Genomic DNA, 15,462 nt, shown 5'->3' on the forward strand with positions numbered 1-15,462 from the left:
GTAGGCTCTGCTGCCTTCACTTCCAGACCTTCTCTGGAATCAGGTGGCTGCTACCTCTCTAGGCAGGCCACTGTCTCCTGGGGGCCTTCAGGGGGCTCCTCACTAGACTTCAACTGTCCACTCCTGCTCTTTAATCCCATGTCTACTTAGCTGCCAGAGGGACCAGTCTTGCTAAAATAGAAATTGAAATGCTGGACACTGGTGGCTCACACCTGCAATCCTAGCTACTCAAGAGGCTGAGCTTTGAGGATCCCAGTTCAAAGCCTGCCCGGGAAAGGATACCATATTCTTAGCTCCAATGAACTACCCAAAGGCTGGAAGTGGCACTGTGGCTTAAGTGGTATAGTGCTAGCCTTGAGCAAAAAAGCACAGGGTCAGTGTTCAGGGTCTGAGTTCAAGCCCTAGAACGAGTACATGCACATACATATATTCTCACTGTCTCTTGTGTCTCACGCATATTCACACACAAACACACATACAGATACACACACACACAAATTACATCATGTCATTACCCAGACTGAAAATACCAGTGGTATCCCTTTCCAATTAAGAACCCAAGCTCCTCCCCTAAGACTTAAAAAAAGAAAAGAAAAAATCTGATCTGCCTCCCTCCCCTCCCTCAGCTACTATCAGTCTCTTCTCCACTCTGTTCCAGACACAATGGCCATCTTGCTGCTCTTGATCGGTGCAGGCTTGTGCTCACCCCACAAGGCCTCTGCATTTGCTACTTCACCCCCAGGCTTTTGCACAGCTGGCTCCTCTCCTGTGAGGTCTCAGCTGAAATATCTTCGGAGAGCCTTTCAGGGGCCACCATGAAAGCAGCTCCCCCTCCCCCACCCCAGCGCCAAACTCCACGACCCTGTTTTTTCCTTAACAGATATATGATGGTGTGTTTGCTCACTCACACTTCCTTCCTTCTCTCCTCATTAGAACACAGGCCACAAGAGGACAAGAAGCCAGTTCCTCTCACTCACTGTGTCCTCAGTGGCCCAGCCTGGCACCATTGCCTGAAACACTGGAGGCCATCAACCTGCTGAATGAATGGGTGAGTCGACGGGACAGGTGTCTGGGACACCAGCAGAGGCTGCCCCGGGCCGCGGGAGCCACACACCGGGCCTCCCCGGGAGGAATGACTCCAGGTGGGTGGGCTCCCCAGGTGGGTCCGAGAGCCCAGGGCCTCGGAGAGCCGTGGCCCGATTCTGGGAGGCCCCGCGCAGCGGGCACTAGGACCCTGCGCGGCGCGGGGCGGGCGCGGGGCGGGGGGCGGGGGGCGGCGGGCGGGCGGGAGCCGCTCTGTCTCGCTCGGGGAGCCCGGCTGCGGCCACTTGTGCGATCCAGGCCGCGCCGCCGGCAGGCCCCGCTCCGCGCCATGAGCCGCAGGTTCACGGTCACCTCGCTGCCCGCTGCGGCGCCCGCCCGCACCCCTGATCCCGAGTCGCGCAGACATTCAGTCGCGGACCCCCGCCACCTCCCGGGGGAAGACGTCAAAGGTAGAGGCCGCAGGGGCGGGGCCACCGCAGGGGGCGGGGTCGCGGTGGGCGGGGTCGCGGCGTGGGCGGGGCGGGCCTGATGCCGGGAGCGGAGGGGCTGAAATGGGGAGTGGGGGGGTCCCCCCAGAGAAGAGAGAGCAGTGGGGACCCACCGAGGGACTAGGGGCGCCCGAGCGGAAAGTATGAGGGGGCGTGGCCAGAGCCGATGTGGGCGGGGCCACGCTGCGGAGCGGGGCCGCCGAGCGTTGGGGCTCAGGGGGCGGGGTGGGGGCGAAGGAGGGGACGATCCCGCCGCGGAGGGGTTGGGGTCTCGGCGGGGAATAGGCCGAGGTGACCGTGAAGAGGCGGGGTACCTCCAGTAGGAGACGTAAGAGGGAGGCAGACGAGATCAGGGGAAAGGGGGACTGTGTGCTTGAGGGGTGTGTCCAGACCCGAGGGGAGGAGGCGGGGCTCGGTCGATGTGGAGACCCCCGGAAAGCGCGACCCGCGGGAAGGGGTTGGGCTAGGGAAGATGGGAACCGGGCCGGGGGGGACAGGAATTAAGGCCACCGAGGCAGGTGCCAGGTGGGCGGGCCCTCGGTGTCTGGTGGATCCTTCGCTCTTCCACCTGGGGGAAAGGGTAGACAGGGAAGTTAGTTTGAATCCCGAGCAGCTAGATCTCGGGTAACCCCTACGTCCTGATCTTGGGGAACTCGGCTCTCTCTGTCCTGTAGCTACCCCGAGGGGTAGGGAGAGGCCAGGGCAGGCGGGGTGGGGGCGTCTTCCTCACCAGCCCAAAGCCGTGGTAATGGAAGTTACACGCGGGGTTCAGGGGTCCGGGATCCTCTCACCCCGGCGGCGGAGAGCATCTCTCCCGCAGGGGGCACTTACGAGGCGTCCTCTTCCTAGCTCTGCGCCCCTAGACTGGAAGGAACGAGGCCAATCGGCTTGGAGTGACCTGGCGCGGGGAGGGGGTTGTGGGGAATGTGCCTCCAGGGCCCGCCAGGGGTCGCTGCCGAGCCGCGGGTGAGCTCGTCCTGCCCGGAGCAAGCCCATGGGCCCACACCCCCAGGGGTCCTCAGGGGTTTCCTGGCCAACCTCTTCACCGCATAGATGGACAAGTCCGGGCCCGGACTTCCGCAGGGCCCCAGCCCTACGAACTGAGCGCTTCCTGGATGCGGACACTGGGATTTTTTTGGCCTGTCTGTCCTGGAATTTGTCTTGTTCCTTTTCGCATTTTTCATAAATGGCCTATCAGCCTTCCAGAATTAAAAAAAAAAAAAAAAGTCAGCAATCTGGAGGCATTCTCCACGCCTCCTCTTCTCTCACCAAATGTAATTGGTCCTCATGACTTGGCCACTGACCTCCCAAACTGATCCAGGATCTGTCTGCATTTGTCTCCTGTCACTGTCCTCCTGGTCCAAGCCTTCCATATCTCACAGGGCTCTGATTACAGCCTCCTCGCTGCTGTCTCTACCTCCAGGCCTGCTCTAATCATCCCACACACAGGGTGCCCTGCACTGTGAAGGCCTTCAGTCTGTCATTCAAATTCTTTCTTTTTCTGTTCCTGATTTATATATCTATCTCTGTCCACTTACCACCTCCATAAGCCAGGAAAACTCCTACTCCTCCTATGAGTTATAGCTCATTTCATCCCCTCCACAAGTCCTTCCTACCGTCCCTCCCTCCCAGGTAGTGCTGGCCATTCCTTTCCAGCCCACTCACTGGAGCACACATTCCAATGGATGGCGGTTATTTACCCCTCTGTCTCTTCATTAGAACATCTCAAGGTCAGGCACCCTATCCTTATATCTTTGTGTTCTGAGATCCAGACCCAGAGCTTGTCTTTTAGTAGACACTCAGGGCTCTACAGACAAAGTGGCTCTGCATCCCAGTCCCTCACCTGGAAACAAGATGGCCATGTACTGTGTCCCAAGGTGATTGTTCAGTCTTTCCACTCATACTGTCGTTTCTGCACAGTTGAAGTAAAACATAGTGCCAGGTTTTGTGCAAATGTGTGTGCAAGATATGTGTGCAATACTATGTGCTTGTGGCTGTGTGTGTGTGTGCACACACATGCACCTCAGTGGCTCAGTGCTTATGTGTGTCACTGTATTGCTAGTGTGTCGATGGGCTTGCTGGTGGGTGTATTTCTGTGTCTGTCTGTGGGATGGGCACCTCCGCATAAGCTTGCACTTGAAGTTCCATCTTGGGAATGGTTTGAGTGACATTTAACCTCTCAAGCCTGAGATGGCCTCAGGTATCTCCTCCTTAAAGGTCACCCTGTGGGGAATTAGACAAGGGCACCCAGGGGAATGCAGCATCTGGTGGAGCCTTTTTCACAGCTGTTCTTGTGTCAGCCTTCTGGTCCCAGAGAGATGTTCTCCCACCTCTTGTCCCAGGCCCAAAGGGAGGGGTGAGAGTGACGGGGGGGGGGAGACTGCAGGGCACAGGTATGTGAGCATTGGCCTTTACTCTAGGCCCAGGGACTAGAGCTTGCCCCTTGGGATGCTCTCTGCTGCCAAAATAGCAGCTCTCAGGGGCAGTGTGACTCACAGAGGGTGGGAGAGGCCACTTAGAGGCTGAGCCCTGGTCTGACCCACCATTAACCCCGGGCTGCAGTCCACCTCGTGTCTCAGCTGCTCACCTGTTCCACAGGAAGACTGATGGTGACCTGGTTGAATACAGGTGGGCCTGGGACCAACTGTTACAATGCTGAAATATCCCCCCTCCATTAATTTAGGTCCCACGCTGTGCCTAAGTTTCTCAGGAGTTAGGAAACTGGAAAGAGCCATAGGACAGACAGGACTCATGTTGAGGGGGAGGGAGTGTATTTTAGGCTAGGGGGATGGAGCAAGACCAAAGACAGCCATGTTCTCGCTCAGATCCTATGGTGGTGTTGCCTTGGGCACTTTGCTTCTCTCCCCAGGCCTCAGTGTAAATTGACAAGAATGGCCCTTCCAGCTATAGAAAACTAGGAGTTTCCAGGTGTGGGTGGCTCATGCTTATAATCCTAGCTACTCAGGAGGCTGAGATCTGAGGATCAAGGTTCAAAGCCAGCCTAAGCAGGAAAGTTTGTGAGTCTCCAATTAACCACCAGAAAATCCAGAAGTGGAGCTGTGCCTTAGGTGGTAGAGTGCTTGCCTTGAGAAAAAGAACTTAGGGACATTGTCCAGGCCCCAATGCCAGCGTGCGTGTACACACACACACACACACACACACACACACACACACACACACAAATGCTAAGTGTTTCTGATCACCTAGAAGGGTCAAGCTGTCTGCATCCCCCATAACCATGTGGAAGCCTCACATCTCAATCTCTCAATCTGTAAATTGGGAAGGATGCTGCTATCATTTACTCTCCCCCCTCCCTTCCTCCTCCTCTCTCCCCCTCCCTCTTCGTCTCTCATACACAATCTGGAGATCTCTGTCCAAGAAGTTTTCTGGTTGTTGTAGCCTCAGTTTCATAGGACTCAGCACCTCACTGCCCAGTACCTCAGCCCAAGGTGAGCCGGGATTCTCCATGGCAACAAACTGGTTATGAACGGGCTGCAGTTGCCATGGTGACAAGTCTCTTTCTCTCTCTTTCTCTCATCCCCCTCCTCTCTACTTCTCTCTTCTCAATGAACCAGAGTGATCTGCAGGCCTTAGCTCTCCAGGTGGGATGGGGGTGGGGCTGGGGTCAGTGAGAGGGGGTCTGGATTGGGAAAAGGGGAGAGATAGGCTGAGTCTGCAGGGGAATAGGGGGGCTGTTGGGGTTCTGTTGCTATGGTGACAGGGCTGCAGCCTGTTAATTAAGCCCCCGGTTGCCAGGGAGACGGTGGTGGTTGACGTGCTTGCAGTGAGCCCTGTGTGTGTGTGTGGAGGGGGTGCTATGCACCGGACTCATCAATTCACTGCTAGGATTTGGAGTCTGGAGGATGGGGCATGCAGATGGGGGGAAGTTGGAAGGAAGAGAGAGCTCAGGGCCTTTGCTCCAGACCACCACAGCTAAGGGTAGGTGGGCAGGTTGTGGGGTAGTGCCATGGAGATATGGGTGGGTAGGGATTGAACCTGAGAGAGAACATACACTTCCTGCTGGGGAAAAAAAGACCAAGTCAGCTGACTGCAGTTTTCTCCGGATGCCCACCCCCCCTGCTTCTGATTCAGTGGATGGAGCCTTGGGCTAGAGGTTGGGGAGCTGAATTCTAGTCCCCAGTGTCACAAGTTTACTCCATGAAGAAAATTCCTTCTGTTCTATTTCCATTCCCAGACTCCAGTGTCACTATAAGTGGTTAGTGGGGGAAAATATGTATAAAGTCTCTGATCAAGGGAGAACAGCTTCTCTGAGCTTTTTTTTTCCTGTCTGAGAAGCATAAGGTGGGAGGGGTATAAATTGTAGAGATTCAGAGTTCAAAAATAGGACCCTGCCCAGCTCTGCATTTTTTGTGTTGCTTTAATGAGAGCATTCTGTTAGCATTACATCTTCTGAGGGCTCTGGAACCCAGAGCTTTGGGTGGAGAAAGTACTGAGTGGGCAGCCTTGTGCCTGGGTCTTAGAGCTGAGGGCCATTTCTTACTGACCAAAGCCACACTAGCAATAGAGGTGTTCACCACAGAAAGTTGGTATCATCCCAGAATAAGGCTCAGTCTCCTTGAGAGGTGAGGGGTTTAAGAATTGAAGATTGGGGTCTTCCTCTGGGACTGTATCATACTTGGTCTGGAGCCCAAAGGAAGAACTTTGTGACTCTAGTCTAAGACTCATTGTCAGAAAGCATAGGATTATGAATCCTTATCCCTTTCAGTTTACAAATGAGGATACTGAGGCCCAGAGGTCCAGGGGCACACAGACTTTGGAGGGGATCTCAGGATAAAACCACAATCCATGAATCCCAGATCAAAACTCAAAAATCAAGAGATCAAAACTCCAGTGAGGGAGGATGGATAGAGCTTCAAGAGAAATCACCCCAACCTCCTAGAGTGCTAGATTTTCCTGATGTTGGGTCACTCCCCGAGTGGCCTGGAGTTGCACTAGCTCTGGGACGCAAATGGAGGAAAATACTTCCCAGAGGAACATCCCAGACCTGGGATTGCTGTGGAACTTTGGCAACTTGTCTTTTTCCACAGTATTTCTCACACAAGCATACTTGACATGTGTTCCTGTGTTACGCATCTCTGCAGAGTAATGGAAGACCACACTGTTGCTGCTGCTGCTGCTGCTGCTCCTGGGGGTGGAGTGTTGAGAAATTCTTGAAAAATGGTCTTTCTACCGCTATCCTTTCCTCACCTATCACCAATCCCAAACCATCTGTGTGTGTATGTGTGTGTGTGTGTGTGTTTCTCTTTGGGAGAGTCTAAAGGGTTGGCAGGGTGTCCACAAAGCTGCATGGTAGTGATACCTCATGGCTGAGACCCTCGGAGACACCTGCAAAAGCCTTCATGGCTGACCCAACCTGAGACCAAATTTGTGTGAAGAAAAAAGAAAAAGAAAATTATGGGTACTGTCCATGGTTCTGAAACAGCCTGCCTTCTAAAGGTTTTAGTGGCTGTGAACAACTCCTGGGTACCATCGAAGGTCTTCAGTCGTGAGGCAAAAGGCCCCTCTAACCCTGAAGATCTGAAGCCTGAGTATCAAAGGGGCAAAGTTCATTTTAGACTCAATCCCTGATGTTTTCTTTTTAGGAGCTGGGGAATTAGAGGCTGCTGAGCAGCTTAACTGTGACCCTGCTTCCCTCTCTCCCCATCTCCCATCCCCTCCTCTTCTTTTCTTCTCTCTCCCTTCTTCCCTCCCTTTCCTATTTTGAGACAAGTTTTGCTATATAGTCCCAGGCTGGCCTCAAACTCGGGATCCTTCTGCTCCAGCTTCTTAAATGCTGAGATTACAGGGGTACATTACTATACTCAGCTCCTTCCTTTTAATCAAGGGCAAGACTAATTTACAAGGGGGTCCTGTTAGAAGAAAGCCCTAAATTAGAGTAAAAAGAGTGAGGTTCTAGGCTGAATTCCATCATTCACTAGCGTTATGCCCATAGGCAAACGTCTTCCCTCTTTGGTTCTTCGTGTTTTGCACATAGAGAAGGTAAGCTGAGCATGGTGCAGGATGACCCATCCTCACCCAATCCTGTAGCCCTGGGAATCGAGAGGACCAGCATTGGCAATGGGGCTGTGAAGACATTTTCCCTTCATTTACTCCTGCCCTCGTGTGTTTAGCTTCCAGAGACGCCAAGGGCCCAAACTTCAGATGTCCCTTTCCTGAGAAGTCTCCACCATTGGCTCCAGCCCGGATTCTAGGGTGCCAATGCATCTGAGGATAATCAAAACCCTCTCTGTGTGTGGAGGGGAGAGGGACTGGTTTTAGCCGAGGAGGGGGGAACATGGACAGCATGTCAACTCTGGAAGCCTCAGAAAGCAATCCTGGATTAGGGGATTAGACAACTCCCGCCCCAGGAGAAAATCTGGTCCCCAACAGTCAAGCAGCCCAGTTTCCCCTCCCCCACCCGGTTCCTGGCCAGCCCGGGCCCCAGCCCGTCCTCCCCAGAGGCTGCACCATCCTGGGTGGAAAATAAATACTCCCCCAAACCCCGGTGTTGCCTCCTCTCCCACCCTAGGCCCATTCTCCCCTGTCTGAAAGTCCCCGTGTGCATTCCAGAGACTTGCCTTGGGGGTGAGGTGCTGACACGCCTGTCCGTTCTAAGCAGCGGGAGAGAGTTCTCTGTAACTCGCCCATTTACAACCAGGAGGGGCCAGACAGACAGCCCAGTGACCGACCCCCCCCCCCCGGGGCGCAGCCCAGCGCGCTTCGCCTCTAAGGCCTTGGGCTCTGCATCTCTCCCGCTCCAGCCTCCGGCTTCTCTTCCCCGCAGGCCTCTCCAGCTCGGCAGACCGACTCCCCGAGGGCCCCAGATTCCACGGCAGCGCCCTTCACCGCGCCAGTCCCCCTTATCTTCCCTCGGGGGAGGGTGACCCCAGACCCCCCAGTCAGGCAGCCGCTGCGGGGCCGCCTCCCCGCGGCCGCGACCTAGTTCCCTGCCGTTATTTTTAGGGCGCGGGATGGCACCTGCCCACGTGCCGGGCCCCGCCTGCGCCGGAGAGAGAGAGAGAGTGGGGGGGGGGGAGCTGCGTCTGCTGGGGGAGGTGAGGGCTGCGCTCCCCCCCCCCCCCCCCCCCCCCCCCCCCCCCCCCCCCCGCCCCCCCCCCCCCCCCCAGCCCGCCAGTGGCTCACGCCTCCTGCATACGGGATGAGGTGAGCCGCGCCGCGGCTGCGAGGGGGCGCGCGCGGGTGTGAGCGTGTGTCCGTGCGAGAGTGTGTGCGCCGGGCGGGCGGGCACTGCAGCTTCTTCCTCCGTGGAGCGGAGAGCGAGCGAGCGAGCGAGAGCTAGAGCGGGCGGGCGGGCGGCGGGCGGGCGGCGGGAGCGGCCAAGGCGGGCAGAGGGGTGCGGGCAAAGCCGCGCGCAGCATCCCCGGCCCGGAGCCGCGCCGCCACCATGCTAAACAACCTGACGGACTGCGAGGACGGCGACGGGGGAGCCAACCCCGGTAAGCGGTGGTCCGGAGGCGCCGGGGAGGGGAGGGGGCGGCTCCGGGTGGGAGGCGGAGCGGGGGCCGCCGCCTGCAGAAAAGCCCCGGGGCGGCGGACGCGCGGCGGCCCCAGCCTCGCTCCATTGGAATGCGCCAGGCGCTGTCCGAGGTGCTGGAACGCGCCGCGCCCGGGGGGCAGAACGGGGCCGGAGGGGTGGTCGTGATTAGCGGCCTGGGGGGCGGGGGGGGCCAGACTTGGGTTAACTGAGCCGAGGAAGCGGCAGGAAGGGGATGGGAAATCTAGAGTGGGCTGACATGCAGCTCGACGGGTTGGGGGTGGGGGGGTGGGGATGGCTCCTTTCCCCGATGAGGGACCCGGGCGTCCTGGCGCAGAGCGGGGACCGGCGGCGCCTGGGGGCGCAGTCTGCTGCAGTCCCTCGCTCTGAGCCTTCCAGATGGAAGGCGGGGGAAAGGTGGCCGTGATGCTTGGGAGCATGTGACAGCCCCCCGTCTGGGCCGAGGTGTCCCCTCAGGGGACACTTGGTGCAATCCAGACCCCTCCCCCGAGGCTTCCCGAGTTCCCACCTCAGTCTGAAGCTACCTCCTCTAGATTTCCAGCTCTACTTTGCGCAATCTCCTCTCCTGGCCGTTTCCCCGTGGGTTCCTATGCAGGACGAGAAGCTCCATCACCCTCCTTTCTTCCCTCTCGCCCCTTCTCTTGGTATCCCGGGGCCAGCGGTGTGGTTTCCAGGGCGGGGTAGGGAAGAGTCTTTCTAGATAGCTATCTTAGCTTTCGTGATGGGAGGCCGCAGACACGGGGTCCCAGCCACCGAATCCCCGCTCCGCAGCACCGACACTGCGGACACTGCTGCGGTGGGTGCGGAGATTTGTCAGAAGCTAAGGGGCGCCCAGCGAGTGCTTTTGCTGTTCCTGATCGCCCCCTTCCTCCCCCGCGGCCTCCCGGTTCCGAGGTCTTGGGGCCAGCCAGCCCCTCGGGTTCCCAAGCGCCCCCCCCCGCCGCCCCCCAGCGGCCTCAGCCATCCATCACGGCTGTCAGCCGCCCCCAGCCCCCACCCTCCGGTGGCGCGGCGTCCCTTGCGCAGTAGCGCGCCTCCCGCGCCTGCTGTCTGCGCTCAGCGCCTTCAAACGCTCCCTTGGGCATTGCTTGACCCTCTGGGCCGAGTCCCGCAGACCTCTGGGTGCGGGAGATGGCTGAAGGGGTCCCCCAAGGCCCCCCCAAAACAAACGTAATCTTCCAGACATTGGCAGATTTGACTCTGGGATCCTCCATTCTGGATCCCAAGTCAGGGCTAAATGGGGGCTTGAAAAGGTTAGGACATCAGAGGTCCCAAATCCTTTGCCGGAGAGCCCTCCCCCTCCCCGTTTATCCCCGGGGCTGGGTCCTGTACAGGAGCCAGCACTGCCCTGCTGCCCAGCTCATCCATCTCTCCAGTGACCCTGAGGTCACCTCATCCGATCGCCGTCTCCACCCGCGGGCTTCAGCTGGAGGGGGAGGGGGTTTGCCAAAAAGCCTGTCTGCAGCAGCTCCAGAAGTCCCAAAGGCAGTGCCCAGGGAGCAAGGAGGTGTCGTTTCCTTCTGGAATCCCCTTCCATTTTGGGACAGGGGCTCCGCCTGGGAGGTAATCTCTCTGCTCCCCCACCCCCCCCATTTAGCCTGATCTCCTAGCACCTGCTTTCTCTACCAAAGCTTCAGTGGGCCTCTAGATTTCCCTGGGGTCTCTGGAGGCCTAGCAAAGAGGCATCTATGTGTGGGCAATAGGAGTCGAATGAGGAACTCTTTTCGGTTGTCCTCCCTCCCTATTAGTTTCTAAACACCGTAGCCAGAGCCCATCTGGAGACCTTTCTATAGATAGGGTCCAGGACTTGGAACTGGAGTGGACAGAATCTGCGTCAGGCATTCTGGGTCCCAGAGGGGAAAGGCCTCCTGGGATCCTAGAGGAAGTGGTAGGAGTTGCTGAAGACTTTCTGAGCTTGAAGAGAGAGACGAAAAGCCCCTGGAATCGGAATCTAGGTTCTTGGAGCTGGATGGGAGGACCCGGATGCTGACCTCCGGGAAGAGGTCTTCTCTGGGCCAAAGAACACCCTAAGGATCTTGTCCCAGGCGTCTACTTCTCCTTTTCCCTTGAGGTCTGAGCCCCCTCTGCCTCCCCAAGCCGGCCTAGGGATTCCCCCAGGTCCAGCCCTAGGCCCGGGGGAGGCCCCCTAACCCTCCGCCGCTCTCCAGTTTCCTCCCCGGGAGCCCTGGCCGCCACAGCTTAATTGAAAGCCGATTCGGGCTGAGAGCTCCCAGGGGGCGGGGCGGGGAGGGCTCAGCCTCCGTCTGGCCCGGCCTCCCTCCCCGTTGGGGCCACTCGGCTCTCCCCCACCACTCCGACTCTCTGTTTCCCCTTTGCCGTCCTGTTCCTTGGAGAACTCAGAAGCTCCCTCCCCACCCTGCCTTCCCCCCTTCCCCCCCTCCCCTCCTCAACTGGTGCGCCTGGCGTTGGGGGGGGGGGACGAAATCGGCCTTTGGCTGTGGTGACAAGGCCAGGAGCCTGGCGTCCCGCCCAGACAGCGGATGGAAAGGCGGGACGCGGGACGAGCTTACCGAGCCGCCCCCCTTCCCTGCCCTCTTCTCCTGGCGGGGATTTGGCCTGTCGTCTGGCTCTGCGCGGCCGCGCCCGCCGCGTTACATAAGCGGCTGCGGGCGCGTGGCCGGCTCCGCTCTCCGCGCAGCGCTTTTGGCCCGCGCGGTCACCATGGAGACCAGAGTCGGGCTGCCTAGTTCTGGGGTCTCGGGCCGGGACGCCCTTCTTCTCGCCACCTAGTCACCTCCTGCACCTAGCCCTCCTCCTCCCCCCCCCCTCCGAAAAACAGAAGGGTTTGGGTAAAGGTGTGGAAGGCAGAGGGAGGCACTGGGGAGGTGGGGAGGGCGGGGGGGGTCCCGACGGGAAACAGGGCAGCCCCTAAATCTTGACGTGGAGGATGGACGTGGGGTGAGGAGCACCAGTTGGTTGGGCACCGGAGACTTGTAACAGTGACATTAATAGCTATACTTGTAAGGGTGGGGACACCCAATGTGCATTATTCCAGTGAACCCACTAATCACTCACCCTGAGTTAGGCACAATTGGTACCCCATGGCAAAGAAGACTGGCCTTCAACAAAGCTGAGTCCAGAGCCTAGATTTCCGGGACTCCAGCCCTTTCCTTTGGCTATGGGACGTTTCCTTTCACCTCATGCCCTTGCACCTTCTCTAGTTCCTACATAGTGCATCAAGAACAGGCCAAATCTCGTCAGCAGTTTAAAAGGAGAGAGACGCTGGGCACCAGTAACACACAGTCATAATTCTAGCTACTCAGGAGGGTGAGATCTGAGAATCATGGTTCAAAGCCAAGCCAGGAAAATCCTTGAGACTCTTACATTCAGTTAACCAGCAAAAAGCCAGAGTGGAACCATGGTTCAAGCAATAAAATGCCAGCCTTGAATGAAAAGCTGAGCCAGCACTTAGACCTTGAATCCAAGCCACAGTACTGGCACAAAACAAAAACAAAGCAAAACAAAACAAAAAAAGCCAGACACCGGTGGCTCACACCTGTAATCCTAGCTACTCAGAAGACTGAGATCTGAGGATTGTAGTTCAAAGCTAGCATGTGCAAGAAAGTCCACAAGACTTTTACTTCCAGTAAACCACCAGAAAGCTACAAGTGAAGCTGTGCCTCAAGCAGTAGAGTGTACATTAGCCTCCAGCAAAAGCAGCTCAGGGACAGCACCTAGACCATGAATCAAGCCCCAGAACTGGGGGGGGGGGGAGAGAGACAGAGACAGAGACAGACAGACACAGACACAGAGACACAGAGAGAGGGGGGAGGGATGGGGGAGACAGAGACAGAGACACATAGAGAACCTACCTATCTACCTACCTACCTCAACACTCTGTTGTCTGGCTCCAGACAGCTGTTTTGAGACCCTGGAGTATGAAGGAAGACCTTAGAGAATCCACATCTATGCATCTATGATGTAGTAGACTCCAATGGGAAAGGAGGAGTCACATTCATAGGAAGTCACCCATGTAAGAAAAAAGAGCTGGTGGTGACCCCCTATATTAGGCACCCAGGCTGTCTGGATAGATGAGGTGGTGAAGGAGGCTGGGTGGCAGTGAGTTTCCCTGGCATCGATGCAGCTTTATGTCTAGTCATTTTTAGTCAGGGTGAGATCAGGCGGGTCATGCTGTGGACACGGGCCCTAGCTCGGTGACTGAGGCAGGTTTCCGGGAGGCAGGGAGAAGGATGCAGAGAATTTGAATAGGGAATGGGGGGGGGAGGACTGCCAAGAGATAAGAGATGCCAAGTCCCAAAAGGCCTCCATCTCACTTGGGATTGGTCAGTGAGGAATCTCCCCAGGGGCATTTTCAGAGGGTTGTCTACTGCTGGGATTCAGCCCTGGGGCTGAGGAAGGTTGATGGGGCTGAGGGGATGTGTCCAATGGACACCTTAGATCTTTCTGAAGGACTCTTCCTTTGCTGCAGAGACTCTCCTTGAGTGAGTGATCATCTGGATACGTGGCTTATCCCTCACCCTCACTTGTACACCCCAGCCTAGCTAGGCAGACCCTATCCATATACCCAGTGGCATCTGGACATATCCACCTGAGGACCTTACAGTGTCTAATCCTCAACTACATTTGGCATCTTCGTCACTCTGACTTTATTAAGGACCACCATCATCCACCCATTCACCCATGGTAGAAACCCCAGGCATTACCTTCTATTCTTCTTTTTCTTCCCAGACATGTGGCATAAAAAAATGTGCCAGTGATTCTTGAGTCTGCCCATTCAGCGCCCCGCATTACTGCAGTCAGGATCTTAACCGTCCTTGCCTGGGTTACTGAAACTTTCTGTATTGCTTTCTGTTTCTGTATCGCTCTAAAACGCATCTCGCTTCATGGTACCTCTGAAACGGTTCCATGATTGTCCATCCACACATGAGGTCTAGATTCTTTAATGTGGTCTGCTCATTCTTTAAGGACTCTGCACCTTACCTTCTCAGGCAGGTCTTTTGCCGATCCATTGGTCATTCTTTAGCTGCTTCCTCACTCCCCATACACACACAGCCCCCTTCCTCAGACTCAGCCAGATCCTACTTCATTCAGCATCTCGAACTCACCTCTGAGCCATTGAACATGCTCTTCTGCTGTTCTGTCTGCCTGGAGAACCCCCTCCCGTCACCTCCCAGTCTAGTTCTTACTCATCCTTTGGTTCACAGCTGACACGTCACTTCCTCTAGGAAGCCTTCTGTGACCTCCCATCCTGGACTGAGCACCCTCCTGAGTTCCCACAGTGCCTTATTCATCTTTCTGCTTGGACTTTATCACTCTGGATTGGAAATTCCTGGTTACTGCTTGGCTCCCTGGCCTGGGTCTGGTTTCCTAAGGGCAGAGACAGTCTTTTTCTGTGTTTTGTTCCCTCTCTATTCCTGTGTTGGCACATGGTAGAAATCTAGATGACTGACAAGGAGGGGGATAGAGGTACCAGAAGGGAGTCAGTCACATTTCCAAGAGGTGGAGTGAGTGTCTTTGGGGCTTCGGGCTGTATTGTCTTCTTGCCTTCCTCCCCAGGAGAGATCATGTCTGCCCCAAACACCAATTATGTTCAAGAAGAGACCTCTGAAGAGTCTGATGGTCCCCTGGTGACCTAGAACCCACAGGAGCAGGAAAACACTCACCTGTTCACTGAATACCCAGAACATACCAGGCAGGGTGTGGGCTCCATGTACATTCTACAAAGAAGGTGCCCCCCTTCTCCAGGATATGACCCAAGGAGGCCCGGGTTCCCGAAGCCACACTACTGTGTGTCTGGGTGGCTAGGGAGTAACAGTGAGTGCCAGGCCCCTGACTTGTGTGCTTTCTCAGGCGATGGCAACCCCAAGGAAAGCAGTCCCTTCATCAACAGCACCGACACAGAGAAGGGAAAGGAGTACGATGGGAAGAACATGGCCCTGTTTGAGGTGAGAAACTCAGGTGGCTGGACCAGAGCTCATCAGCTGCTCTCTCCCTCCCTGGGAAGAGTAGCCTCCTCTGCATCCTCCTCCCTCAGCTCCAGCCCTCCTTTACCCTCCTTCTCCCCCTCTGCTCAGATCACCCACATTTCCCTCCTCAATTCCACCCCTTTCCCCTCTTACCCCAACTTCAGTAGTTTGGCCTCCATCTTCCTACCATCCAGTTTACCCCCTCCACACTCACCCATATCCCAAAATCTGGTCCCCCCAGCTTCCTAACACAGATGCCTTTCCTCCTTAGGAGGAGATGGACACCAGCCCCATGGTGTCCTCCCTGCTCAGCGGCCTGGCCAACTACACCAACCTGCCCCAGGGAAGCAGGGAGCATGAAGAGGCAGAAAACAATGAGGGTGGAAAAAAGAAGCCGGTGCAGGTGGGGCCTTGGGGGAGAAGAAGTGGGGTGGGGAGGGAGGCTAGGGGAGGATTCTGTTGGAGG

At 56.6% G+C, this 15,462-nt stretch overlaps 1 protein-coding gene across 3 annotated transcripts in view; it reads left to right on the forward strand.

Moving 5' to 3' along the window:
* Positions 1–1,306: 1,306 nt before the first annotated feature.
* The window catches only part of Slc12a5 (solute carrier family 12 (potassium/chloride transporter), member 5), a 39,958-nt gene continuing 25,802 nt past the window's right edge, over positions 1,307–15,462 (forward strand). Inside the window, exons 1-3 of one of the 3 annotated variants that reach the window (XM_013011070.1) lie at positions 1,307–1,493; positions 14,881–14,975; positions 15,268–15,399. In XM_013011070.1, the coding sequence (XP_012866524.1) occupies positions 1,373–1,493; positions 14,881–14,975; positions 15,268–15,399 (348 nt within the window). In that variant the 5' untranslated portion in view covers positions 1,307–1,372. Of the gene's footprint in view, positions 1,494–8,659; positions 8,990–14,880; positions 14,976–15,267; positions 15,400–15,462 lie in introns of those variants that run through there. The other 2 variants (XM_013011071.1, XM_013011072.1) reach the window with 2 other exon arrangements.

The sequence above is a fragment of the Dipodomys ordii genome, unplaced genomic scaffold (genome assembly GCF_000151885.1).
Source record: "Dipodomys ordii isolate 6190 unplaced genomic scaffold, Dord_2.0 Scaffold13, whole genome shotgun sequence".
Taxonomy (NCBI): Eukaryota; Metazoa; Chordata; class Mammalia; order Rodentia; family Heteromyidae; genus Dipodomys; species Dipodomys ordii.